At 37.5% G+C, this 11,177-nt stretch overlaps 1 protein-coding gene across 2 annotated transcripts in view; it reads left to right on the top strand.

The window, feature by feature from the left end:
- The window catches only part of Vta1 (vesicle trafficking 1), a 63,711-nt gene that overhangs the window by 23,999 nt on the left and 28,535 nt on the right, over window positions 1-11,177 (top strand). For both annotated transcript variants that reach the window (XM_031380480.1, XM_031380481.1), the window contains one exon: window positions 7,655-7,763. In XM_031380480.1, the coding sequence (XP_031236340.1) occupies window positions 7,655-7,763 (109 nt within the window). The remainder of the gene's footprint in view (window positions 1-7,654; window positions 7,764-11,177) is intronic.

The following is an 11,177-nucleotide window of genomic DNA, read 5'->3' as shown; positions in this document are numbered from 1 at the left end:
GGGTGGATGGGATAGAAAGAGACAAAAAGTTGGAGCATCAGTGCAAGTCTAATGATGATGGACACTAACCTATGTTTACAAATCAATTGCTGCATAGTGCTAAATATAATAAAACAAATAAGTGATGGAGGAAAAGTTCTTTATAGTATTAGATTCTGTTAAGTATCTCCCCTCAGATTAGTTAATGGCTTCAAAGGGAAAAACATGGACCTTTTTAACCAGGTTGTAAAACCTGTCATCCCTAGTATTGGAGCAAGCCAGCACCGCCAGGATCCTATTCTGGTATTAAATAGTCTGTGGTAATGCTGCTTAAAATATGTAACATAAAGCAAACATGAAGAAACATCAATACACATTTTATAACTACTAGTACTTTTTATGTTGAGGGTCAGAAAAAGATAGCCTTTATAGATTGAAATTAAATAGACATGATTACTATGATTACTAAATATGACTAAATAATGCATGCTTCTTAGAATTGATCTCTGCTGTGTAGAGAAATGACTGCAGAGGACATTACTGGCTCAGTTGACAAGGTGTTGTGACTTTAAACCACACAGAACTGTTGTGCATTGAATATTCCTGATCTGTTGTATATGAGATTGTTTTCCATCTGAGGGAAAAAAAGCTAGGAAGACAGTATCTTAGTTGAAGAATGATTATAAAATATGTGGAATATCTTAACTAGATATAACATATCTATATAATACAGTATATCCTGTTATTAAAACTTTCCTATAAGTTTAATGGAACTATATTGTTAAATAAATAGTTGGAAATACTTTGTTTGGAAATTTAACTTGAATGTACATTCCAGTGTTATGATAATGGAGTAGATAAATCCAAATATGTTGATTGAATTTTAATTATTTTTTGTAGTAAAATTTTGCTCTCCTCTTTAAAATCTTGTTTTGTGAGATTATATAGCTTCAAGAATTATGCAACTATAAAATTCTTGTCTAAAGCTGTCAAGAAACATATGTAATAAGTATAAGTACTCCAGCATATAGTTATTATTATTATAACAATTTTTATTGCTTGTTTCTCAAATATTTCTTGTTGTATTTTGTTGTTGTTCCTGGCATTATATAGAACACATATATTATATAGACTATATAAGAACAATTATATATTGTTTGTATGATACATCTTAAGAACCGAAGGTAAATGGTAAATAAATGTTATAGGCACTAAGAGAATATTAGTCTTTTTTTTTTCTTCTTTGAACTTCTATTTATAACTTGGGGATTTCATAAATATTCTCAATACTATCCACTGAAACCCAAGTCAGAATATGTATTCAAGTTTAATAAATTTGTATTTATTATATTTATTAACAAAAAAGTGTACTGCCACATTTCGACAATTTTTAAATGTGGTTTCTAGATACCCAGCTTGAAGATTGTTACAGTATTTGATAAAAGGAGTGAAATCCAGATGTATCCACTGATTCTTCACACATTGCTTGGTATCTTCTGGACAGTCGCAGTGCAGCGGGGACTGGGAGTCACTTTCCTGAGAGAGACAGGCAGTGTTTGTAAGGACAGTAAACGTGACGTCAGGTGATAGCTGTAATTGAGAAACTGAAGGTAGACTTAAGAATTGGTGAGCAAGTTGATTCGAGGAAGGCCTTACTGAGAATCAGGCTGCATTTTAGCAAGCCTTCAAGCAGTAAGAGAAAAGCAGAGTCCAGGCGAAGGCAAATTATGTGGGTGGGACCGTGCTTTCTTACCAAGCACTGTGATGATTCTGAAGCTTCTATTAGTTCCTCATCCGCGATCGGGAGGGAGAAAGGTGAGACTGTGACTGAACTGAAAATAAGAAAAGGAAGAATAATAGAAGATAAGATGAAGAGGGGAATTCAGACATAGTTGATAAGAATTGTCTTTATTGAAACTGTTGCTGTTTTCAGTATAGTAGACCAGGATTTAATAGGGAAAGCAGACATTAGATAATCAATATTAGATACTGCTTGCTGAAACCAGAATTAGTAGTAGAGGGTATGACTGTAAGCTGTCATATTCTGATTGTGTTTCTGTCATACACCGATAGAATTGGACAGTGTGAATATTACCGAGAGCTTGGCCACGAACGGCTATCAGGAATGGTGTTGCATGCCACGTATCGTAGCATATACCGTAACCCCAGCACTTAGGAAGCAAAGGCCAAAGGATCAAGAGTTCAAAGCCAATCTAGTTTAAGTTTAGTACCTCAGAAAATCAGCAAAATTTTAAAAGAATTGTCATGAGAAGGAACAAATTTAGTGAGGGCATCAGACAGTGGAGCTGAATATTAAGACTCTAGAAGTATATAGTAGTGGATTAAGTGGCTTATTGACAGATGAAATACAACTTTGAGATGTGTAAAATCATTATAAGTTTATTAATTTAGAACTATAAGGAACTTATTTCTTCTAATATGAAAATATTCTATAGTAAAACAATAAGGGAGGGTTGGTGAGTTGGGGCGGGTGGCATGTTAGGAAGGCTACAAGCCTACAAGTGAAATGTTGGCTTAGGTGGTGTAGTATTGAGGGGTTTGTTTGGAAGAAGTCTGAACAGAAGATGTAAATTTGGTACTGTGTTGTGTGTTGTTAAAGCCATCATGGACCAAGGCAAATCTTATAAAGAAAGCATTTAAATTGGAGCTAGCTTCCAGTTTCAGAAGTTTAGTCCATTATAGTCATGGCTGGGGGCACACAGGCATGGTGCTGAGCAGTAGCTCAGAGCAATAGCACAAAGAAAATACAGACCTGGACCTGGCCTGGACTTTTGAAATCTCAGAGCCACCCTAAGCTACAGACCTCCTCCAACAGTGGCACAGCTCCTCCAACAAGGGCTTGTCTCCTAATCCTTTCAAATAGTTCATCCCTGGGGACTAAGCATGCAAACCTGAGTCATGGGTGTCTTTGTCATTCAAACCAGCACACTGGATAAGAGAAGGAAGGCTAAGTGGGAAAGGAAGGGCATCTAAGAACTAGGTGCTGGCGGTCCAGGCCTTGCGTAACAAGAACAAGCAAGGACTGATTGCAATGTCATCAAGGTGAAAAGAAAATTAGGAAACCTGGAGAACCAGTAAAACAAATAGAAACGGAGATGAAAGCCGTAGGAGTGATACAGCGGGTCTCATGGTCCAGAAAGTGGCATCTAGTGAGGGTGCTCAGAAGTGGTCAGAAATAATAGCAGTTAGTGTGAATAATGAGGATATTTGTAATGTCAACTCTAGTAGGTTCAAGACAAAAAGTCAAGGAGGAAGAATTAAAGGTAAGTCAGTGGAACTTTCCCGAGTGAAACCGTATGTGCTGAAAATAGATTATATTGGCTGTTGCAAGTTCGGCACAAATGTGGTTTTTGTTTTCATTCTCCTGTTTGCACTTAGTTCAAGACCACCTGATCCAGCTTTGTATTTTCCTCCCAGACCAGGCACGGAGGGCTTAGTACAGGCAGTGAGTTGAGAACTCAGTGGAAACCTTTGCATCAGCTGCTGACCCTACTAGCTGAAATTTGCCGTTGTCAGTGATTTTCATCAATTCAGCTACAAAACAGGAACTTGGGGCCAGGGACAAAAGAAAAAGCTCCTTTTACAATTCCTGTTTCCCAGAAAGGATGTCTTAATCAGCCAAAAGGAGTGAGTGGATTTTACAAATATTGACATCTTATTCTCCTCTTAAAATACAGTGTATCATCAGTGTTACTTATTTTTACTACAACAGTATTCAAGTGTGCATTAACTCGTTAAAAACTGTCAGAAATTTCTGCTATATATTATTTATGCCAAGGTTTTGGACAATAGGGAATAAAAACATTTTTTTTCTTTATGTGCTATGGGGAATTTTTTCATAAATTTACAAAATAGACCCTCTTAAGCTTAAACTAATATTTTCTTAAAATTTACATATTTAGTAAAGGTACCCAGAATGGTTTAAACTTCTCACAATATGAAATTAGGAGTGAAACTTGTAGTCATAATATAACTGTTCCACTAAATCTACAGACAAGGTTAACTTTTATAAAATGCAATTCATTTGTTTGCAGAAATGTCCTTTTTTTAACTACAGCTGTTATCTTAAACATGCACTAAGTAATTGACCTTCTAAAGTCACTTTCCTGTGGTTCATATATTTCCATCTGAATTGCAAATTATATTATGGCTATGATTATTGTAGCTTACAAAATAATTTCTAAGTGATGTGCCTGGCTTTATTACTAAAATATCATCACTATTGATAACTCTGTAGTGATGAAATTAATCCTAAAGGAAAAGGTGAAGAACTAACTGCTGTGGTTTGAATAAGGTCTCTCCAAATATCTGGGTTTTAGAATGCTCATTTCCGCACATCCAGTACATGGAAGTGGTGGTAGGACCTTGTAGAAATCTTTTAGGCCATTGAAAACACATCCACCAAGGATGCTGTGAGACCCAGGCCTTTTCTCTCTTGTTTCTTGATGGTAAAGTGTGTGGTTTCCCTCTCCAGGAAAAGCTAACAGTAGAACTTTGATGGCAGTTACTGCTGGCCTTTGGTGTTGGAGTGTATGTAATGTGTGTGCTTGTCTCCTTCAGCCAGTCTCTCTTATAATTATTAACTTCCTGCAAGCCAGGGAGGCTATTTGAGAGTAAGGGTGTAAGCTGAGCCTGAAGGAGAGGAGACATTTAACCACACGGTGGCATCTTTAAACAGAATTTTTTCTTTCTAAATTGTTCAAACACACATCACAAGAGACAAGTTTAATGTTTCTACTTGTTATAGCTGATGTATTTTGCTTCCTGTGTGTGTAGCTGGATAATTAGCTCCAAGGGGCAAATGGAAGGTACAACTTGCTTGCTAATTTAAAATCTTAATAGCAAATGTTTATTAAGCTATAAAAAAAATCCACAGTTTGTACATATATTTAAAATAGGTAATTTTAATTTTACAACTGGAGGATAAGGTAGTAAATGTTTTAAAATAATGTCATTTGTAGATATGGGATTCAAGTGGACATCTAAACCTAGAGGTTCTTAAGTTAGTTAAGAACCTTTGTCCACCATCAGTCCCGGTTTATTTGGGATTTTGAAAACTTAAATCTAAAGGAAAGTCAGTTCTTTGATTTGTTTATTATTGTTATTTCATATAGTAAAAGAGAGGGGGTGAAAAACAAAGCAACCAATATCCTGATGATGTTTCTTTAGATCTGAAACTGTTAGTCTTGTGTTGTTGTGGCTCTTGCTATAATCCCATATAGGAGGCTGAGGCAAGAGAATTGCCCCAAACTGAATTACACATTGAGTCCCAGCAAGCCTCGGCTTTGGAGTGATACTCTGTTCCAAAAGTCCTCCCACCCCATACCCAAAAAAGTCAACAGTCAAATTGGGGAAATTTCAAATTTCTCTGTATAGTTGCACAACTGATTCAGTTGAACTTTTTAACCTGAATAATACATATATAGCCAAGTAACTTACTACATTAGTGAAGAACAAGACAGTTTCTGTTAGCATCCACTCATTGGATGGGAGATGCCATTAACCAGCTAGCATGTGCTAGAATGAAACAAGATGCATGGTGCAGAGGGCAGACAGGAGTAAACTGCCTTTGGTGATATGAGTGTGTTTATAGACAAAAACATTTTTTATAAACATGCAATGATAAGTTATGGCAAATATTATTAGGAAAAAATAGATTACTTAGTTGTTTTAGATTTGATAGGTCAGGAAAACCTTTGTGAGGCATTAATATTTGATGCACCCCATAAGGAATGAGTAGAGGTAAACAAATATACCTTGTAAGAAAGGTAGAAACAGACAGATAGTAGTATATGTGGGCCTGGACATTTAGAGAAAGAACTATCCAGAAAGCTACATGATAGAGTGAAAGGGATAGGAAAACAGAACCCCAGACATTCGTGACCCAAGTAGGAATGACTTTTATAGCCCAAGTGCATGGAGAAGCCACTGAGAAGATTGGTATCAATGACTTTATACTTTAGAAGATTGGTCTGAGCATTGGATGAGAAAAACAGTGGAGAGGAGGTTAAAATACAGAGACATACTAGGGGACCAGGGAAGTATTAGAGAGAAATGTCAGGTAGAGAACTGAAGATAAGATAGGGGTGCTCCCACAGGTTTCTGTCTTCAATGAATGAAGTTAACTGGGAGAAGGAGATACAGGAGAGAATCACGAAAGCAATTTGGGGTAGATTAATTTAGTTGTGTATGTGACTTCAAAGTGAAAAATCAACTCATCAGATATTTATCAAAAGCAAATTCAGACTAGATGTATACATCTAAAATTAATAAAGATGACAGAAACTGTATAAGTCAATATAGAGACAGACAGAAACAAATTCAGTGAGTGCTGTCCTGATGCTTGTAGGAATTGCAAGAGAAGAATAAGGAAGAAAGTCAGACTGCTGTGAGGTGACAGACTGTACGTGATAATAAATGCTAAAGATGTGTGAACCTGGAAAGGCAGTGAGAACAGGAGAGAGATATTATATTGATGAGTCTGTGTGTACATCTTCTGAAAGAGCCACCACCAGCTCATACACACTACCAAATAAAGGTAGCCCCAGTGTTTCAAAGCCTTCATTTCTTAGAAAATTAGAAATAATGGATTTCTATCATTTTGCTATTACTGTGGGAAACATAAGTAATGTCTTAAAGTCCTTTATGAGTGACTCTGACTGCTCCACTGGCATGCAGTCTCTGCTTGAGCAGGAGCCTTCTGACTATTTGAAGGCTGGATAGGAGCTTAGGTAGCAAAAACTGAGGTAGGAGAAAAAGTATGTCACAAATGGAACTAAAAGTTTAACAAACAGAAGCAATCCAGGGCTTACCATACTGCTGTCACGTTTGACAAGGGTAGGCTGGGAATGGCCTCTGAGCTTCCCCAAGAGGAATAGGTTATTGGTGACGTTATCAAGAAAAAAAGCTCCTGTGATGAGGTACAGAGCATGCCACTAAAGGGGTAAAGGGGTCAGTACATTCAGATTGTATGACTTTATGTATGAGTGGACAGAAAAGAAAGCAAGCAAGCACACAGGCCAGTGAGCCAGACGGTGAAACCGCTGAGTGTGGACAGTTGTTCTGAAAAGCTTGTAAAAGAAATGGAGCAGAATGCAGTCACACCTGGGGGAGGAAAGACGTAGGGAAACCATTCTTTGGGGCTGAAACAGGAAGAAGCTTCAGGTTCCTTAGCTGAGTGGTGTTTTGGGTTCCTCTTTAGACAACAGAATGAGATTCTGGTCCCCCCCCCAACCCCTTGAGAACCGAGGTAGTCAGATCAAGTACTTAGGTAATATATGACAACATAGAAGTTAAAATTAACCACCATATCATTTTTATCATGTAAGCTTTATTTTTATTTTCAAGGGTTTTACAGAACAATTATTGATTTCTTTTGTATTTTATCTTAAAATTTCATTTAACCAATTTCTCTAGGTACCCAAGAGTTAGCAGTTTTGCTGACAAGACACCCATATGCTTCCCTTGTGATGTGATGCCATGGTGTTCTAGTGAAAATACCTTCTCATGCAATCTGCCAGGTCCTGACCACTAAGAGTCAGCAGTACGATCCAGCGATGGCCGGACTCTCAGAAATGCGGGGTAGTCTGTGTTAAGTACTTCTCTTTTTAATTTTACCATGGTCTAATGGTGCTGCAAATATATTTCCTTTTAGAATGTGAAACATAGAAAGTACGCAAGGTGGAAGGCAACATATATTCATAACTGCTTAAAGAATGGGGAGACTCCTCAAGCAGGCCCTGTTGGAATAGAGGAAGAGAACGGTATGTATTTATTAATCCTAAGTCTTAGTAGAGTCTTTAGTAGAAATGTTTCAGTAAAATCTTAAGTGTTCAGAGATTTCAGAGTTTTCAGAAGGTGCTAGCAATTTTTTCATCTATAGTAATTATAGAGCCAGGAATTTAGGGACAGGTAAGATTAAGGCTTTCCATGATCTGTCTGTCCATGTTAGCTAAGTGGCTTGGCTGACTCCTATATCTGCGTAGATTTCATCCCTGCATAAGAAAGATGTCCACTTACAATGTGACCTACAAGTGTTCCTAAACTCCAATGAATATTGTCTTGGTGCTGTGATATTTTTATGTATTTATTTGATTTGTTGTTTATTGGCAGGGGAGGGGGGTGATACATTACATGTCTCCAAAATTACAGAGCATACAAAAGTGGGAAGTGGAGTTCTCATTTCCACATACTCACCTTCCTAGATCCTACCAAGACTCGTAGAATAAATACATTAGCTTTTGTTTATCTTTACAGACATCATTATTTTATGAATTTTCAAACAAATAGGAGGATGGATACATAAATTGATAGATATGGATGGGTGCGTAGATGGATTGATGGATGGATACATGTATACATAGATAGATTCTCCACTTTTTTCACACAGTTTATAATACAATGTTTTACCCTTGACTTATAAAAAATAGAAAACTACATACAGGAGAATTTTGACATTATTACATAGTAAGTTGGTTTATATTATTTAATAATGAAAACTATAAACATCTTGATATCTTTACTTGTCCTGTCAATTAATATGGCATAAAAAAGAAAGGAAAAAATGTTTCTCACTTTAAAAACAAAATTATTAGATATGTTCTTAATAACCTAAAATAAATTAAAAGAGAATAACACTGTTCTTTGAACTGAGAAAAGTCCAAACGATCCTTATACTTTATGAAATGATTTGGTAATATCTGTGGTGATCATCATTTATTACAGGAATCACTAAGCTTTCTTAAAGGATTAGGTAATATATACTTTAAGCATGTGAACTTCATATCCTTATTGTAGATGTTCAGTTCTGCTGTTACAAGTGACTTGGGCAGTGAGCAGACAGGTATATGTGGTTATGTTCAGTATCCTGTTAGCTACAGTCTAACTTATTTTTTCATTGTATTGAATAAGGTGATGAGACTGCCCAACTTTGAAATAACTTTTCATTGTGACTAAATCTCAGTTGTCATGATGTTTCTTATTATACAAATGAATTCCATTCATTGCTATTGTTGTAAAAGAATGTTTGCATTGATGATATTTATAACTAAAATTGACCTAGAATTTTTTTTTAAAGAGGATTAAAATATTATACACATGGACTGCCTCAGGAACACTTGTATCCCCAGCTTCAGGCTCAGCTTCAGTTCCAGTTCCTCAAGCCTCTATGGCCACCTACACTCACTGGGACATATATGACATATGACACAGACAAATACACATAAATAAATATACTTTGTAAATAAAACTTGAAATTTTCTTGTCCTAATTTTATTCTTTGGAACAGTTTAAATAGGCTGGCAATAATCTTCTCTTTTAATGCTTTGGAGAAATTTTCTGTGTAGCTAGGTATGGTGGCTATCATTTAATTCTAGCACACTGGAAAACTGAGGCTAAAGGATTTCTCTGAGTAGATAACAGACAGACAGGTTTATATTAAATAGCCAGATATTACCTTGAGAAAATTAAAGAGACAAAAAAGTATGTATATGTGTGTGTGGGGGGGGTGAAACCCTCTTTGACACTATTCTTAATCTATACCCACCTAGTAAATAGATTTACACTAATAAAGTAAATACTTTTCTCAAACTCATTTTAGTAACCTCCAGATGTAAATGTGGTCCTCCCATTAACTCTGAGTTACAGTTCCCTACACAGAGAAGCAGACCTGTACAAGGCTGCATGTATGCATCAACTGACAAATGTGACAATGATGCTGAGCATCTGTGGCTCCAGGGAACATTATAGAAGGTGAGGCAGAAAGAATGTAAGACCCAGAATACCAGGAAGTGTGCTATGAAACAGACCCACCTAGAAATGGCTGCATAAAGAAAACCAGAGCATGACAATATCAGGGGACATGTTAATGAAAAAGAGGGAAGATTTTGCAGGGTCTTACCCCTAGACAGGGCAGTACATGTAAGTAGTGACTACTGTGGTGGTTTGGATATGCTTGGCCCCTAGGAAGTGGTACTCATAGGAGGTGTGGCTTGTTCACTGTCAGGGTGGGCTTTGGAGGTTCCTTTTACGCTCTGCTCTATCTACTGAAGAAGAGTGCTTCCGACTAGCTGGCTGAGGATGCCAGTCTCTCAAGGTACAGAACTCTCAGCTCCTTCTCCATCACCATATATGCCTGCATGCTGCCCTGCTTCCTGCTATGATGGTAAAGGACTAAACCTCTGAAACTATAATCCAGCCCCAGTTAAACTTTGTAGGAGTTGCCTTGCTCATGGTGTCTCTTCATAGCAATTGAAACCCTAACCAAGACAGATGTTGGAACCAGGGACTAGGGCATTGCTGTGATACGTCTGACCATATTTTTGTTTGTAGGAATATGGTTTGGGGGACTTGAATTTTGAAAATTTGTGAAATACTTTAAGTGGGACTTAATGGGCATAATTCCAAGTAGGAATATGGAAGGCATTGGTGCTGAGAGTGATTTGAACTCTGGAGACCATTCTTATGATTTTTGATTTAGAATTTTGTTGCTCTTTGCCCTAGTCTGGAGAGTCTACCTGAGACTAAGATAAAGAAATTTATATTAATTGCATTGACAAAGGAAGTCTCAAAAAAGCCCAGCATAGATTTGGTTCTTTGGTTTACTCTCATGAAGAGCATTTGATCAAGTATAGCAAGCTTACAAAGGAAAAATACAAAATGTATGGTTCAAAGTAAAGGGGCCCAAAGAGGTAGAATGAAGCTAAATCCTGTCCTTGGGGCAAGATCCCACCCAGGAACTTGCATTTGCAGTTGTACGAGAGATATTATAACCTAGTTATTGTTTTCATTTGGACATAAGAAGATATAATTATGTGTCAAATTGACAAGGGTGGTTATGATGGTTATTATTGATTTTCAACTTGATTAAGATCTATAATGAAAGCTTAGGTCAAGATGTGTTGGTATCACAGGCCCCACGACTCCCAGGGGAGCCACAGGGCAGCAGGGACACGATCCTCTCAGCTTCCGAGTGACAGAGGGGGTTCAGCGTCCTCCTCTGCCCCTTCCCTGCAAGTGGATCGCCTACCTCCAGAGAGCGCATTAAGCCAGAGACCCGGGCAGGATCCGCTGTTGTCTCTCGGGTGAGGTTCTGAGACTGGAGTTGCCAGACCGGAGGCGCCTTAGGCCAGAGATCCGGGCGGGATTCGCCATTTTCTCTCGGGTGAGTTTCTGAGACC

This window comes from Mastomys coucha, unplaced genomic scaffold, assembly GCF_008632895.1.
Source record: "Mastomys coucha isolate ucsf_1 unplaced genomic scaffold, UCSF_Mcou_1 pScaffold2, whole genome shotgun sequence".
Taxonomy (NCBI): domain Eukaryota; kingdom Metazoa; phylum Chordata; class Mammalia; order Rodentia; family Muridae; genus Mastomys; species Mastomys coucha.
The sequence above is the reverse complement of the archived record's forward strand: the minus strand, read 5'-3'. Positions and strand labels throughout refer to the sequence as shown.